The sequence below is a fragment of the Sminthopsis crassicaudata genome, chromosome 1 (assembly GCF_048593235.1).
Source record: "Sminthopsis crassicaudata isolate SCR6 chromosome 1, ASM4859323v1, whole genome shotgun sequence".
Lineage (NCBI taxonomy): Eukaryota > Metazoa > Chordata > Mammalia > Dasyuromorphia > Dasyuridae > Sminthopsis > Sminthopsis crassicaudata.
In genome coordinates this window covers 134,323,791-134,342,633 of record NC_133617.1, presented here as the reverse complement: position 1 = coordinate 134,342,633, position 18,843 = coordinate 134,323,791, and the positions used below count along the sequence as shown (strand labels likewise).

The 18,843-nt window shown below is 33.8% G+C and overlaps 1 protein-coding gene across 2 annotated transcripts in view; it reads left to right on the top strand.

Moving 5' to 3' along the window:
• The window catches only part of ZFPM2 (zinc finger protein, FOG family member 2), a 541,649-nt gene that overhangs the window by 351,998 nt on the left and 170,808 nt on the right, over positions 1 to 18,843 (top strand). For both annotated transcript variants that reach the window (XM_074267155.1, XM_074267148.1), the window contains one exon: positions 11,095 to 11,206. In XM_074267155.1, coding sequence (XP_074123256.1) covers positions 11,095 to 11,206 — 112 coding nt within the window. The remainder of the gene's footprint in view (positions 1 to 11,094; positions 11,207 to 18,843) is intronic.

Here is an 18,843-nt window from a genome sequence, read left to right as displayed (position 1 = left end):
TTTAATAATTAGCCCTCTCCCTGCCCCCACTGGAAAAAAATAAGTCATCATTTCCTGGCTAATCTAGCAATTAGCTCCCACCAACTTTTGCTAAGGTGATATTTGGAAAAAACACATAGCAATTTTCTGGGCCTGTATTCATAGCATTTCTTGTTTGATAGGACTTGCCAAAACTTTTCTTCTAATGGCATAGTATTTAAGAGGTACAGGTCATCTCTCTGCCATGGTATGTGGTATCAGAGTAGGATTTTAACAGAATTTGCCATAGCATTAACATAATACTTCTGTACATACTGATTAAATTTTTTAAAAAACAATGACATCTGTAGTCATGCTCAGAATTTCAACTTTGTTCACTCCATTTGTACACTTGCAATTTCTTCATAATTGCAAACTATCATGCTAATTAGCATATCCTGACTAGAACTACTTTTACATGGCATCTGCCCAAGTTAGCCTTCTACCCTTTAACCCATTCATTTGCCAAACTTGAATATATTGCACCTGTCATCAAGTAACATGTCTTATACAGACTTTCTCTCCCTAAAGTGGTCATCTTGAACTGAATGAATAAAGGAAAAAAATGGCACTAACAATTCCCTCACTTTTTTCCTTTCTTGTTTATTAAAACTCAGATTATGTTTCTGCTTCTTTGGACATAGCTTTACAGTCTGAAGATTCCTTCAAATTTGTAGAATTCAGAAGTTAAAGGGTCATGTAACTTAACTTAAAGTAAAGCGTGAACCATTTTTATATTAATGATGAGAAATCATATATTTATTTGTATCTATCATCCTCCTAATCCTCAGAATTTCAAAGAGCTTCATTAAATTTTGAATTACAAGCCCTCCATAGCTTATTTTCATATGGCTTTTGGATAAATAGGAAAGTAGATGGAAAGTACCTCAGGGTCCAACTCCTTCATCTTACAAATGAAGAAACTGAGGTCCAGGGAGTTTAAATAACTTATTCAAGGTCATACAGGTAATGTAAAATTTAAATCCAAGACCAGAGCCAGTATTCTTAGTTATATCAGAACAAAATTCTCTCACATTGAGATGTTAATAGCATGCAATATACCTGCTATACTATAGCATGGTTACAGATGTATAAAAATTATATAAAATAACATCTTGCATTTATATGATATTTTAATGTTCACAAACTGATCTATATTTCATCCTCACAACAACAATGTGAACTAGGTACTTTCATTATCTCTATTTTGCAAATGAGGAGACTGAGGCTGAGATTTTTCTAGTTTCTATTCATCTGGTTCAGTTTCAACAGTACACAACATTTTTTTTAATACTTGTACTTAGTCAAAGTCCTGATTAAGTGCTTTGCCTAGGATAACAATAAGTACCTGAGGAAAAAAAAAATAAACTCAAAAGCTCCTGACTCCCAGTCTAGCATTCTATACACCACACCACCTAGCTTCCCCATGAGACTCTCCAAGAGCATAATACTCCTCAACCAACATGTTACTGCCAGAACTGCATTGGAATTAAAGGAATTTATAACTTTTTGGTTAGAAAAGAGTGGTTCTCATCTGGTATCAAATATAAATAGAGTCTACTAAAGAATGAAACTGAGCATGAATTTTAGAAAGGCTAATTCTACATATTGCTCCCAGAATACAAAGGAATACCTCAATATCTAGGTTCTTTAATTATGTTTTGCATCTATAAATATAAAAATAGGTTTCATTACTAGTGTCACTTCAAATAATAGTTTTTTTTTCCTTAAAGAACATGAAATAGTTATTTCTATTTAGTGACAAACATCTCTTTAAAATGAATTTTATATGTGGAAGAACTATTCATATTACCTTGTTTTATAAGGTCATTATTTTTCAAACTGAAATTACTTCTTTAAATAATGGCTTGGAATATATTTCCATAAGTTTTGAAAACCTAAAACACAGACACATTGATTTTAAAGAATGTTTAAAATGATCAATCACTTTCATATAATTAGCTTCAACTTAAAGAGTGTGCTTATGGTACTCATCCGTCAAAAATTCCAGAATTCAAGTTTATTCAACTTGCTTCAATAATCCACCTCTTCTACATTTCATAGCCCAAATATTTTGCTATGAATGTATAAGCATTGCAATGTAGTCAGGCAGAAGTCAATGAAGATATCTTCACTAGAGTACTCTTTGGGGCTCCATCTAGGACTATACTAGAAGTTAAACATTGTTATCAACAAATCCTCACAGTATTTCTTGTCATGAGCTTCTGTTTTTAATTTCATTCTTTGTCATACTATTTCCACTGTATTAAAATTATTACATATTATGTTTTTAAAATACCATAGGATTCTGTTCAATTTAGGGAAGTGTGCAGACTAAGTGGAACTACCTTAAAAGTAACAACCTAATTTTATTTTCCTTTGCCATAGATGCTCTCTCTCTTTCCTGGATTGCTACTTTAACAATGCACAAGATGTTTTTTCTGTATATGCTTTTGGAAGTTTTTGAAACTTTAATATCTTTCAAAGAGATAAATACACTTATGCTTATCACATAGTTTTGCAGAGATAGTCTAGAAAAAAAATAAGTCTCAACATCTCATTCCAGGGACTTCTTAGATGGGTGGCACGTCCTATTAGAAATATCAATATAATTTCAGAATATACTTTATCATATTTTAATGGCAACATTTAGATTTCTATTATATATGTACATCTATTACATATGCATATATATGTAACCATCTGAAAATACTACTTTTATTGGTTATAAAAGAACATTAATATCAAACTTATAACATCAACTCTATTGTTTAATTAGAATTGTTTAAATTAGAAAAGTAATGAAATTGACCTTAAGGGTCTGCATAGAGCTCTGTGATCACTACATGGAGATAAAAAAATATCAGATTCTCTTCTGAAAGAATTAATAAATCTCCAATAAGTAAGCCATTCACTTTTCCCCCCAGGTTCACAACTTACTATATTATATGCTTTCCCATGTCATTTCTTTAAATTGACCCAAACATTATTTGAAAAATATCAAGGATTGAGTTTTACAGTTCCATTTAATCCATTGCGTATTTCCTATCTTTATTTATAAGCCTTTGCTTTGGTCAAAAATGATTAAATAATGTGACCACTATGTATGGGGGCTTTCTTCCACAACAAAAGTTTCTTTTTACTCTAGATAGTCCAAGAATTTATATGACTCGGCTCTACAATATAACAGTTTGGTTCAGAGAATGCTTAAATTAGTATTTTGTGGCACCAGAGACTGCATGGAGTCAGAGTATGAGTGATACAGCACCCTATCAAATTGAATTTGAATTAAATTTCAGTGTGGCGAGCTGCATGGATACATTAACTGAAATTTCTACAATGCAGATTTTTTTTTTTTGCTCTGGAGGCACATGATCAATTCTCGTAGAAGACCATTTTCCTTTAGGTTTAGAAAATAATTCAGAATTGAGGGCATCAGACCTTCCTCTGAGGTCCAGGGAATTTTTTTTCTGGTCCTGATTATGAAAGCCTAACATCTACAGCAAACCTGTGACATCTCTACATATATTTATATGTGTATCTAAGGAAAGTGGCTATGAATTGGTAACATAATGGTGTTTCACTGAGCAAAACTGGGTTTTGCCCTCATAGTATTTCTCAGTTATGGAATCACACAGCCAGAACATTTTCATCAATTGCACTGAATCTCTGGGCACTGGATTGAAGCTCTGTAATCAGTTTTTTTTTTATATAATATCCCAAAGCAAAGTCAATAGAGACCAACTTTTTTTTTTCTTTTTCCTGACATTGATGTTCTGTAAGAATGCAGGTAGTGTCAAGTTGTCCTGGTTCAGGCTCTCCTGAGATTTCTTTCAGTTTGTAGTCTTCAAATTAGAAATCACTGACAAACAATTCAGGGGAGAATTAGAAATTCCTGAAATAACATTATGTCATCAATTGTATATTTTAGAATGCTTCTCTACTCTCTTACCTTTGTGCTTCCTATTTTTATCTCCATTAACCTTTTAGCTTTAGAAAAAAACATTCATTGAGAGCTACTTTTTTTGTTGGTATGTTTAAGTTGAAAGATTAGTGAAAAGTTGGTGCTAGTTTGACCTGTTTTTATCAACATTAGATGAGTCTAATTGTTCCTTAGAAATAAGACTTTTGACCCTTTGTGTCCTTGTCAAATTTGTCTAGTCGTTGACTGTTGAAATGTGAGACTTCAGGTTAAAACAGTAATTCAGGTTGAGATTTTTCAAGTTTCCATTCGTCTAATGGCAGGCTCATAGGTCACAATGTTTCAGGGTTGTTTATTTTTTTCCCTAATACTTTAAAACAGCCAAAATCCTTGGCTTGGATTGTGACTTTTAATTGATTTAAATTATTAAAAATCTCTGTCTCTTTCTTTCTCTGTGTCTGTGTCTGTCTGGCTGGCTGGCTCTATATATCTCCTCTTCTCTGTCTCTCTGTCTCAGTTTTTCTCTATGTGTGTCTCTTCCTGTTTCTCTCTCTGTCTCTCTGTCTTTCTCTGTCTTTCTCTGAGACTGTATGCATCCCTATCTTTGTCTCTGTCACTGTCTGTCTGTTTCTCTCTCTTCTTTTGGGAATATCTAGAATACAAATATAATCTTGCTTGAAAAATCCATATTGTGATTCTTACAAGAAAAAAAACCCTTTATATGTAATTGTTTTTATATTTGCATGTTATTTTGATTGTAGTAAAATATCATTTCTGTCAAAATAAGTTTGGGTTATGCAGGGATTCCACCAGAGAAGCTTTTTTAAAATGATGTTAAATCAGCACTTTCAACTTGGAGGGTCAATTACTGTCATCTCAGAAATTACACCTCAAAATGTAAAATGACCATTTATCAAATTGGCCATAATATATTGTGCTGAAAATAAAAACACTTCTGGAGATATCTCTACCTATCTGAGAAGTGAAAGTGGTTAATCTAACTTCGAGACTAACTCATGCATATAAACATATAGATTGGGGGATGGCCTAACCAAGAAAAATTTGGTTTATATAATTAGGAAAAGGAATGAAGGGTATAATAGCTGTCAGCAGTATGAGGTGGACACTTGTGAAGTTAATGCAATCCTAGTTGATACTGAAAGAATTATACTAGTAAAGAAGTAGCAATAATGTTGTTCTTTGTAGTAGGTACACCCTGTATCTTGCATTACTTTCAGCCCTGGACATCATGTTTAATGGATTTTTAGGACAAAGTAGAAAACATGCAGAAAGGACAACCATGTTATAGGATAGGAGCCTTAAAAAACTGTGTTAAGTGAAAAATGATTGCTGAACCTGTAGAAATATAAACTGAAAAAGAGAATTTAGGGCAGATATGATTTCTCCAAATCTTTGTCTACTACCAAATTTTGAAATGGACTCCTTAAACTTTTTTGTTCTTAAACTTTGGCAGTCTGGGGAAGCCCTATGGACTCCTTAGAAGCCTATTTTTAAGTGAATAAGACAAAACACATAATATTATGACAGGAACAAATCATATTAAAATAAAGTTATCAAAATGTGAAAAAAAAGTTCATGGACCCAAGGTTAAAAACCTATTCTATAATATCTCATCAGTGAAGGTACTCCCTTTCAGTGAAGAAGATTGATCACAACTCATTTGTTCCTATCCATCCCGTGCAACTCTTTTACTTTTGAAAATTCAGCACATGGGATATACTAATATAAATCACTCAGTTACATGAAAAACCCATCTTCTCTTTTGCTCATACATTTCTTTGACAGTATCATTTGCATTTCTTTTACTTCATAATGCCTTGTTTGTAATGTTTTGTAGCTAACTTGTGGTCAATATGGGGGCTCTCTGTTTCCCTTTCAATGATACTCAATTTAATTCTTCAGTAAGTAGTATTCCATAGCTTTACTAATATACCATCAATGGGGGGGAAAGAGTATTGAAAATGTGAGGCTTGTTTTTGCACAAACAAAACCAACATAAACAAGATTATAAGGGAAGTACCAAGGTGGGAAAAATCTTCACATCCAGTATTTCTAAAATATGTAAAGAACTGCGTCAAATTTCTAAGAATACAAGTCATTTCCCAGTTGATAAATGGTCAAAAGATATAAACAGACAATTTTTAGATGATGAAATTAAAGAAATTAAATTAGTTATATGAAAAAATGCTCTCAATCACTATTGATTAGAAAAAATGCAAATTAAAACAACTCTGAAGTACCACCTTATATTTCTCAAATTGAATGGGATGATAGGAAAAGATAATGATAAATGTTGGAGAGAATGTGGGAAATTGAGATACTAATCTTTCCGTTATCCTGGGTAGAGATAATGGGGGTCTGAGCTTAGGGTCAGGGCATGTAAGTATAGAAGAGAATATGCTAGAGCTGATGTGGGGATCAGAACAACATGACTTGGCAGCTGATCAGAGAGTGGATTGAATGAAACGAATGAGTGAACTCTATGGCTTAACCATTAAGTAATCTAATTGTATCTTGTCTAAAACAATGCTCTCCAAAGTAGTACCTGAGTCCCCTAGAGTCATTACCCTGACACCAAGGATGCTATAATCTAACCTCAAGGGGAATGTAGTCATTCAATCATATATTTAAAAGATGAAGCAATCCCACCCTCCCCAAAACAAATAATCATCAGGCTTGTCTCCAAAATAACCACATTTACTTTTATCCTTTTGTATTTTTCTCCTCCACCCTCTCTCTCTGTTGTACAAGCTCCCAATCTCTTTCCCTCTGAGAAAGAATCTTCTAATGGCAGTTATAACATAACCTCTGACTTGAGCACCCTTAGAAATATTCTTGGGCTTAATGTCTTCAGTATACATTATCAGAAATAGGAGTTTCTTGAGGACTGGTAATTCTGTGAACATTCCCTACTCAACTTAGCTTCTAAGTCCCCTCCATTATAATAGTAATTACCCTTGGTGAACATACATCATTTTGTTTTATGCTTTGCCCATATGACAACCCATACACAAGAGGAATAACCACCAGAACATGCTCAATAAATACCCCACAAATAATTGCCCAGGCTCTGCTTGAAGACTTCCAAAGAGAGGGTACACTTCACACCTTGAGGCATTTCTTGTGCTTAATAAAGTCTAAGAATTTTTCCTACACTTCTGAAATCTTGGCCTCCTTCAGATATCTTGATGATTAATTCCTAAATGAACCTGTTTTCCCCAAAATGTGCCTCCTTTATGTGTTCCTGGTCTAATTCAGCTTCTTTTCTCATCTTTGTTTTCTCTAGGGCCATTACCACTTCCTCTCTCAGGAACTATGACAAAAACATCCATATATGATTATTCCACTGCTTTTGATGTAGAAAAAAGTCAGTTCTTTGAACTGTAATATCTGTTAAAACTAAAATTCAGTTATCCTTCTTTTGCCCTTATGCATGGATAAATCAAACTTCCATTTTCATGTTTGTTTATCTTTAAGCCTCTACACAATCTATTGGAATATCCAGCCTCATTGGACATTTTCCTCTTTTTATTTGCTGAGGTTCAATCAAAATGACTTGCTTTTGGCCCTTCATATGTGAGATATCATTTTCCAACTCTGTAACTTTGCATTGACCATCCATTGACCATGCCTCCTCTAGATCTCCACCTAGTAGAATCATTCTATTCCTTTAAAAAACAGCTCAAGCATCATTTTCTGCATAAATACTTTCCTGAATCCCAAATTTCTAGCTCCATGTCTTCTTAACTATTTTGTATTTATCTGCTTTGTTTATATTTCTATTCATTTATTTTATCTATATATGGTATATGTTTATACCAGTGTCAAGACTGTTGGTGGTACAGTAGTACCTGGAGTTAGGAAGGTCTGAGTTCAAATCCATCCTCAGATACTTACTAGTTGAGTTTACCTGCTATTTTCTTCACTTTCTTCATCTGTAAAATGAGGATAATGACCACACCTACCTCTCGAGGTTGTTTTGAGGGTCAAATATTATAATACTTGTAAAGTAGTTAGCACAGTGTATGCTACATAATATGTTCTTAATAAATTCCTGATGGTAGATCACAGGCACTTTTTATAAAAAAAAAAAAATTTGCTTTTGCCCATGATATACTTGTTAACTTACTCAAGAAATATTTATTGAAGTTCTAGTTCATATACCAGATCCTGAAGGGTTCAGTGGTGAATAAAGCACAGTCTTTGCCTTCATGGAAGTTATAATCTATGGTATGGTAACATGTCATTTTAATTGAGCCCTATTTTTAAAATTTATTTTTTATGATGGGTGAGTGGGTCATGTTCTTTAGGCTTCAGTTAGTCCCTTATCCCATATACCTGACCTCTTTATAGGAGTGTAGTCAAGTAGAAATCTGTTGAAGTTGATTTCCTTACAAATAATCTGATTTATCCTGCCTCTCAAGTAGCATAACAGTTCCCTGATATTTGTCCTGTTACCTGTCATTCCCCCAACAGTCAGATTCTAACATTATTCTTATTATTTTTTTACATTTGCTTTTCAGTCTTTGGTTGAAAAGAGATTGTTGCTTCTAATTCTGTGTTTTAACTGAGAACATCTGTCTCAGATATTCTGAATTACTATCAAACTTACTTCAAGAGAATTGTTTGAAACATTAATAAAGACTCTACAAAATCAGTCATTGGGAAAGCAAATCAATTATTATGATTTAGCTTGATCATGCTGTACTGGAGATGTATATATGATTCATATATATTTGATCAAATGTATCAGTTGAGGTATTTGGCCTTAGACATTAATAGTGATTAATTTTATTATACTGTGATCCACATGGTTATAAGCATTGGGAGGTGAGAGGAGTGGGGAAGTAGCCATTATGCAAGTTAATAAAAAAAAATCATTCACACTGAGTTAGAAGAAAAGGAATCAAAAAACAAGTCTGCCATTTACAACCTTTGTAATCATGTATTTTTGCCTCTCTGGGCCTTAGTTCAATCATCTTTAAAATTAAGAAATAAGACAAAATGACTTCTTAGATATCTTCTAACTAAAAATATGAATGTGTATATATATATATATATATATATATATATAACTTTTCATGTCATTATCTCTCTCTCCCTAGCCATATCCTTGGAGTAAGAAAATAGTAGCAAATGGGATTAAATAATTATTTAAAAACAAAAGGCTAAGTAATAATGTCAACTAGGTGAATAATTCATGTGTATAGCATACTATTATATCACCACAGCACCAATTGTTAAATAGAACATACCCTAGACAGGATAGAGAGTCCCTCAAAGACCAATTTTCCTCCCTGAGCAGAGATGCTCCTATGGAACATCCATTTGACATTTGTAAGGGCTTATATTTGCACACACATACAAAGTCAGCACCAAGAAATGGCAACTCTGTAGATAACCTTAGTACCAGCTTGCACAAATGAAACACCATTTTTACATGAATTCCTGAATTTTGTTAGGAGCCTCTGCTGCACCTGCATTTTTTATAGGCCCGGCTAGTTCAGCCTGAAGACAGAAAATTAGGCCCTAGTGCTGAAGATGAAACTTTTTAGGCATTAATACTGAATCATCATCTCTCTCCCTCATTGAAATAAGATAACTTGGCTTGTTTCTAATATGTGTTTCCTGATTCTGTAGAATAAACTTGCTTGAAAAACACTTTCTTCATGATAAAATATTGGTCTTCCTATAAAATTGACTGAACTTATTTTTTCATAATTCACCTTTATTAGCTAACTGCCTTTTCTTTGTCTCATTGAAATACTCAATATAATATGTGACCCTTGTTAATTTTATGATTTATTTAATAATACAATTTTAACATCAAATATTATATTGGCACTTCAGTATCTCTAATAGTATTGGTGCAGGATTTATGGATCACATTAATTTATATACAATTTATAATGTTATAGATATGTTTGTTATCTAATGCATTAAAATTGTCCAATTGAATAACAAATGAGTTTTAAAGATTCATCCAAGATTTGAAATCAGTTGATCACACAGAAAGCCTCAAGTGAACAACTATTAATGCCAAATGGGGAAATCTGTGATAGCATAGAACATGTGGCAAAGTCCCCAAATGAGCTAGAGTCCCTTTGACAGGATTATATCAAGGTGAAAATTCAGTTCAAAATTACCTTGAGACCTTTTTATTGTACTCAGTGTTGTGGCTTCATGATGTTTGATACACAGAACATGGACTGGTGAATGATAAAAGACTAAATGGCATTTCACTCTGGTTTGTGGCAAGAATAAAAAAGCTAGATTGCTAAGACTTGCTAAATTCCTCACAAGTCAGTTTCTTCCTGTTTAAATTTGTCAAAAGAGCTAGACACCAATAATGTGGGGGCTTAAAAAGCTTCCAAATGATGAGCCTCATGGATGAGCAAATCCAAAATATGCACTTGGTAATATTTCTATAAAAACTATCGATGTATATCTCCTGACCTATGTGTCTTGCAAGTAAGCCAGAGACATCATGTTTAATTCCTCTCTCTGCATTTAAATTTATTCACATTTTTTTACAGCCTTTCTGAAGACAATGTATAGTGAATCATTAGCATTATTATTATTTCTGCTAGTCAAATAGCACTGCAACACTTAGAAAAAGATGGGGTGGGGAGAATTACATTATCCATTCAGAATAATTTCCTACTCTAATATAAATGTTGCTCAGGATAGAGCTTTGAAATGGATACTGATTCTTTAAATTCTTTCCTGTCTGTTTCAGGAAATAGTGAGATCCTGTTGATATGAAAGTACAATGTGTCTAAAGTTCACTTCTAAACACTCTGCTCTTTGCAGTGAAAGTCATCTGCATTCTCTTTATAATTCTGAGCCGCGAGAGATCTGCCTAATCTTGGAGATCTGATCCTATATCATTCAGAAAAAAAAAAAAAAATCCTTGATAATAATTCACCATTCAGATCACTGAAAACTGTAAAGCCTTATAGCTTCTGTCATCTTAAAAAAAAAAAAAATACTGTGAGGCAAGGGAATAAGTCCTTGGATTATGGGTTTGGAGATTTAGTTGTTTGCAAATATAAAATGATTATTACTATTATTATTCAAGTTCTTAATCAACGAAAGCAAATGGCATCTGTTTGTTATCATTCTTTCTACAGAAGACAAAGGCTCCTGTCCCCATGGTACTGACTGCTGGCCCCAAGTGGCTTCTGGATGTGACTTGGCAAGGAGTAGAAGACAACAAAAACAACTGCATTGTGTACAGCAAAGGTAAACACAAGATGATTTTCTTTCTTTGAAAGGCATTAATGGAAGTATTGAAACCTGTCTATTGCAAAACCGATAGCAGCAACAAATGGACTGACCTGGAAACACAAGGCAGAATATGAGCCTCTCTTCTGCAAAAGCATGTCTTAATATTCTCATTTTCTTTTTAACCAGGTGAAGGAATATTGGTGTTTTTAATATATACAGTATAAAGAATTGTAAATTATTTATATATTGTGTTACCCACTTATTTGATAGAGCACATGAGTTTCCTGCTGGTTACATATTCTTATAGCAGTTTTACCCTTCACTTCAGTAATTGCATAATGTCAGGTTCATCAAGTAATGAGATCTCAGATTCCTACTTTGGGGCATAAACTTTAAAGAAATTAATTCTTTGTGAAATACAATGTTTCATGTGAAGTTGCATGATTTTATGGCATACTACCTTGGAAATGATTGATTAGATGTGTTACTTATTTGAGATAACTTGACCACTCTAAGCCACAGTTTTCTCATCTGTAAAAAAACTAGATAAGAGAAAAACATAGTTGCCATGAAAATCAAATGAGAAAATGGAATGGCAAGTATTTTGTAATCACAATGCATCAGAAATGTTAGTTAGTAAGTAAATGTTAGTAAGTGGCATTTATGTAGCTCTTTAAAGGGCAACTAGTTAGCAAAATGGATAGGGCATTAGACTTGGAATCATAAAGACTCCCATTCCTGAGTTCAAATTTTGTTTCAGACAGTTGTTTAATCCTGGGCAAGTCATTTAATTCTATATGCTTCAGTTTCCTCATTTGTAAAACATCTGAAGAAGGAAATGGTAAACTACTCCAATATCTATGCCAAGAAAACCTCAAGTGGGACTATGAAGAGATAGACAAGACTGAATTGACCCAATAGCAAAAATATAACACCTTAAAGTTTGCAAATCATTTTATAGTTACTATCTCATTTGAGCCTTGTAGGTATACATTTTCTTACCATTACCATGTTAGTTTTACAGTGTGATAACTCAAGGGAACCTCAGATTCTCACTAAGTACACATTAGCTAGTGATATAGGTATTTTTCACCATTTTACCAAGGAGAGGACTAAATTTCATAAAGTTTGAATGATTTGCCAGTGATTTCTCTGTTAGTGTAAAAAGATAGAATTTGAACTCAGGCCTCTCTGACACTAAGTCAAAATGCTATCTATTATACTAGACAGCTTCATTTGTATTATTAGAACAAATAACTCCATGGAGTTAGTGGTGAAATAGTTAATTCTTTGGCCAAAAACTTAGATGGATTGCAATTTTCATTGGTGAAGGAGATACTTAAACTGAAGACATTCTTGATCTTTTGAAGTACTGATATATAAGACCCAGAGCATTAAAAGGATTCAAAATTCCTTTCTGTGTATATCCGTAAGAGCACAAGATGAACATGGACAAGGGAAGCCATTGGCTTGTATTGTGCTGTCTTAAATTTGCTGATTATGCCATCAAAATGGGTCATGAAATGTTGCTATATTTTGAGGACAGGGGAGGGATAACATAATGATGTCATTGTCATGGGACCTATAAGAACAGCTTAGCATGTGTTTAGTTTTTCAGCATTTTCACAGTGAAGTTATAAAATCTGGCTTTAGAGACTTTTCATCAATTTCTCAATGTTACTTCTTTGTTAATATTACTGTACCTCAGCATTTAATTTCTTTTTGGTTTTATGTCTAACAAATAAACCTACAGAGATTAAAGATTTACTTTTTTAGAAAACCTAGTGACCATTTCCACATTCAATCATCCAGGCAAATAAGCACCCCTATCAATATATTAGCATATAAAATGCTAATCATAACATCAAAGAGTCTTAAAAACTTACTAGAAACAATTACAACTTGTTCCTATAATCATTACAATTTGTACACTTATAAGAGGATTGCCTTTAGACTGCCACAAGTCTTTGAAAATGGAATCTCTGAAAAGAAGGAATTTGCATGTTTAGAATCAGTAGGGACCCCAGGGTCTGATATATTCCTTTCCCTTTTATAATTACCAAATTCTTGCCCATTAATTTTCTAACCTGAAATACCTGCAATATAACAGGAGCAAATCCTCGTCCAAAAGAGAAACCAAACATTCGCCTAGGAATGTCAGAATGATCCATCAACAAAGACAGCCCGTCCAGAAAGTTACTTTCTAGTGCCTAGACTAAAAGGAGAAATAGTTAGAAATAGATCACAACTATGTTGAAGTTATGGAAGGAATGGTTTTCTTTAGAAGGCTAAAATAAGTCACAAAGGGTAAGGATTCAAAAACATCAAAGGAAATCCTGAAGATGATAAAGTCAGTGGATCTATGTTAGTTTATGCTACATGGCCTGTAAGTCAACTGTCACCTGGAACTGTGGAGGAGATACCTTGAAGTGTGACAATCTCACCTTGGTTCTAGGTGCTTCTTATCATGAGGCTTTAGGTATGCTGCTGCAGTTCTATAGCTTTTTTTTTTTTTTTTTTTTTTTTTTCTGTAATAAGAGATGTTTGGGCCAGTTAGCTTCTGAGGCTTCCTTCTTAGATCTATGAGTCTATGATTTTTCAGACTTCTTGGAGTTGGTGTAAATCAACTTACATTGTCTGGTTCAGAGATTTCTGAATTTCCAACTCCTTTACACCATAATTTTGTCTATAGATATAAACCTCAGTGACTATGATAACTAATGGAAGAGTCATTACTTGGCACTTCACAGATGTACTTTTTAGGTAGGAAACTTAAGGGGTTTGTCAGACCTATGGCAAGGTAAGCCAGACTCACTATATATTTGTGAATAGAATGAAAAACTACAAATACAGTATCTCAGATGAAAAAATCCTTAGCTCTTGCCATTTCATAGTATTTCCTTTTGTAACATTGTATAAATTCAGCCCTTACCTACTAAACCATTTGAGAAGCATACTGACTTCTTAAAACAAAACTAAAAATGAGGAAAAGAAAAAACAAAACAAAACAAAACTTCACAGGGCTTTAATTTACATTTTGCGAGCCAGCACCTCATTTTTTCAGACTCTATTCCTCCAGTTGTGTCACTTTACTTCTATTCCCTTGCCACATTAAAGCAAAAAGGAATATGGATTTCTATGACATTATAATTCAGTGCACTTTCTCTTCCTTTCCTTCTTCATCCTCTCAAGTCCCCAATCCATATATTGTGATTAGCTTACCCAAGTACATGTGAAAAAATCTGTTTGGTTATTTGTGTTGCAATTATTTTCAAAAGATTCCAGATAATTCTGGGAAGAATAATCTGTCTTCTTTCTTGAAACAGAAAAGAAGAAAGAAAGAAAGAAAAGGTTGAGCAAGTGCCTGATGAAAGTCAGTAGGATCTCTAAGTCTTTAATGTGTTGTAGGAACACAGGAGAGGTACGCTTGTTCCTAAGATCTACTGCTGCCTCTGAGCATTAGAGATTGGCAGGCATGCTGCTGATAAAAGTGAGCCCGACCCTTAGCATGAAAACATATGCCTTATTCTATGGATAGGTTTCTCAAAGATTGTTTCATATTTTGCATGCAGCTATGTGGGGATGACCCTATATAGTAATACAAACTCTGTACCTCTTTTTCATATTTTTGAATTCTAATGCTAATAATAATGAGTCCACTCAGTTTTTCTGTTTTGGAAATCACAGGATTGAAGCTTTAGCTTCCTTTGTGCATGTTTGCTCACTTGATTCCTAAGATGTGTGTAATATCCCATTTCCTGGTTTTCCATGGGTAGACTTGGCCAAATAACTTTCACTATATCTCAGTCCTTGATTTCTAAATTATCCTTGAACTCCTAAATCAATTTTTATTGGTGAGAAATGATTCATGGGCTCCATGCTAAAAAATACTTAGAAAGAACTTGAACTTCTTATATTATCATAAACTACAAAATAAGGAACTAACATTCTCCCTAAGAAATTCCCAGGTGTTGCCTAGAGAGAAAAGGGATATATATATATTTTTTTCTTTTGTGACAAAGGAGGTAAGACAGATCATTCAAGTTGGATGACTTGAACTCACTGAGGGCAGATAGAGACTCTCTTGCCATCTCCTTTTTTATTTTGTGTGTTTTAGTCTAGACTTGTCATTTTATCAGTGTAGGGAAATCCTATTGTGCAAACTCTCCAGTGAAGAAAATGAGCAACTAATTAGTAATTTACAGGTATAGAAGTTAAGTGAATGATTTGGTTGCTCGGATATTTTATTTGAGAGTTGGAGTCTAGAGTCTGAGATTATCTGACCCTGAGATTTGCTATGTATATATTAGAGCAGACTGTCTTATTGCTATTTTGCTTCAATTTTCTATTAAATATTTTTGTTGTTGACTCATCAAACTTAAAGATTATCCTTGAGTAAGAATAAGTAAAACCATCTATTATCTATTCTCCTTGACCTACACTTTATAAAGATCAGTCTCTGCTTTCTTAGAGTTTCCTTTTGCTTCTCACACAAATGATTCCATTGCAAGCCTCAGATAATCTTATGCTTTTAACCTGTCTAATTTTATTCTTACAGGTCTATTTTCCCTTTCTTTTTTCCCAAGCTGAACATTTTGGGTAGAATACCCAGATGCTAAAAAGTATCTCAGAGTCCATAAAGGATTCATAATGTGTTACCATCAATGCCAGCCACCATTATGGAATTCCCTCCAGGTATTAGATGCTTGGTTGGATACTGATCTTTCTCAGCCATAATCTTGCCTGAGGACATTTGATACCATGTTCCATTTATCTACTGCCCCAATGCTACTTTTCAAGTAATCTCTGGTTGGGAAATATCTTCCCTGACATTCAACCTCAAGGTTCACTAGGATTTAACTTGTGCTCTGCCATATTGCCCTTCAACACGTTGGACACCTGACTTGCCATTTCTTCTTAAGATCTTCTGTTCTCCAAACCTCTTTGCTAATGCCTTTGAAAGCATTATGTTTAAAGCATTGATCAAACTTCTAAAATTAAAAAAAAAACTATTTTTTGCATTGTTGGCAAATTGACAATATTATTTTTCTGAAATCTTCATAGTCTATTTTCCCAAAGACTAGGTTTCCCATTCCTGGATTTTTCCTTTTTATATTTGTATTAGTTGAAATGGAAGGTATAAAAAAATGCCAGAAATTAGAGCTGGGATATGGGAAACATACTCAAAAATGGAGGGGGGGGAAGAGGGAATAACCTTTATGTAGTATCTACTATGAATTAGGCACAATGCTACAGGCATGTTACAAATATTATCTTAATTAACCCTGCAAGGTTTATGCTATCATCCCCATTTTAGAATTGTGGAAAGTGAGGCAAACAGAAATTAGATGATTTACCTAGGTTCACACCTAGTAACTTTCAAGGTTTCACTTCTCCATGAGTCCAGAAACAATATTGTATCTATTGTGCTACCCAGATGGAATTTTGGGATCCATCTTCAAGGTAACCATTTAAAAAAAGACCCTACTTTTCATACATGTAAGCATAGTTACTAGCTGTATAGGTTCATCTCATTTAATATGTAAAAGCCCAAATCTAGAAAACAGACAAATGAAAGAAAAACAGTTAGTTAAAGTAAAAACAGTTAATTAGGCTCATTAAAATATGATTTGAACAATGACAATTTTATATATGCACATTTTCCTTAACAAATCTCATACATGAAATGAGGTACATTACATTCATAAAATATCAAAAACAAAATTTAAACTGAATCTTCAAACTCTCTCTTTCCATTAGTTCCTTTCCTTCTGTTATCAAGCACACCTGAGTCTCCCCCTTCATCCTTAAAAAAAACCCTTCATTCTCCTGTTCCCTCAAACTATTTTCTCTATCTCTGTGTCTGTGTATGTGTCTCTGTCTTTCTATCTCTTTCTGTATCTCTTTTTCTGTTTGTCTGTCTGAATCTTTCTCTCTCTCTGTGTCTTTGTCTTTCTCTTTCCCCACTCCCTTTTTATCTCTCTCTCAACTTGCATCTACAACATGATTCTCACAGATATGTATATCAGTCTGTCTATAGTGTTTTAATCCTGTATCACCAATTACTTATTGGACATTTTAAACTGTATATCCTGGAAACATTTCCAACTCATATATAAAATCGAACACATAATTTTCTCACCATTCCAAAATTCTCTTCCAAACACCCCTATTTGTATCCAAGGAACCATTATTTTTCTAGTGTCCTAATTTGTAAAATTGTCAAAATTGTATACTGCTCACTCTCCCTTAGTTCACATAACCAATCAATTGCTAAATCTTGCCCTTTCTACCTCCACAAACCTCTTCATCTCTACCCCTTCCTTCCATTCACACAGCTACCTCCTTAGTTCAGGCCCTCATCCTCTCTTACCTATATTTTTGTAACAGCCTCCTAATTGGTCTCACTGCCTGAAGTCTTTCACCACTCCAGCCTTGCTATATCCTGCTGCCAAAGCAATTTTCCTTAAACATAAGTACAACCACTCATTCAGCTCTAGTGGCCTTCCTCATTTTACAAGGACAAAAGGTTTTATAGCCTTTCATGGTCTGGTCCAGACCTACTTTTTTAGCCTCATTAGGCATTATTCCACCTCCTGTACTCTGTGATCTAGCCAAATTGACTTTCTCTCTTTTCTTTACACTGGATCTCTCATCTCTTGTCTCAATACATTTGTTCAGGCCATCCTGTAGACCTGAAATATCCTCTCTCATTACTTTCAACTATTACAATTCTTTTGCATTGTCTTCTTCAGTAAACCTTTCCTGACTTTCCTCTTGCCCCTGCCTCACTACCTCCCTCTCAAAATACCTTTTACTTAACTTCATATTTATATTTATATGCATTTATATATTATCTTTATGTTATAATGAATAGATTGTACTTATTGTCTCCCCTATTACAGTTTAGTTTGTGGCATATAGAGATTGTTTCTTTTATTGTTCTTATGTCCTCCAGCTCCTATCCTTAGTAAGTGCCTAATAAATGTGTTTGATTGAAAATATAGATACAATAGTCAGAACTGAAGATGATATAAAATCCATCTTTTATTTACATATTATTAAATATTATCCTCATGTCTCTCAACATATATTAGAAGTTTGAAAGCAGACTATGAAAAAAAAAAAAGTGTTCAAGGAACACAAAAGAATTGTAGCATCAAAATCATCCATATCTATGAATGGTTTCCTTGATACTTCCAATACTAAATTCTGTACAGACTCACATGGAATCAAAGTGCAGGGCTTATTTTTTTCCAAAACAGGATACAAATCCTGTAAGACCCCATTCTGTATATTTACAGACAGCAGTTCAGAAGCAGAAAATCACCATTAAAAGGCTTAAGGAGCCCTTGAGAAACAATGTCAGAAATCCTGAGAGAGATAACAGAGCTCTTGGTGATTCTGCCTCCTGCACCCCAACTAAACCAGCATGTATCTCTTTTCAGAAGATAGCAACTTTGATTGTAGGTACTCATCCATATAAAAGCTTGGATATTATTCAACCCTGAACTGAAGCTTTGTTGCAGGTTGGTAAACTGCCTGGTTTGGGATTTAGCATAAAATGAGAAAATAAAATGGACATCAGATCTTGAAACTGGCCCAAAACTTAGGTTTCAGATTTAAATGAAATCTCTTTCATCAGCATGGTA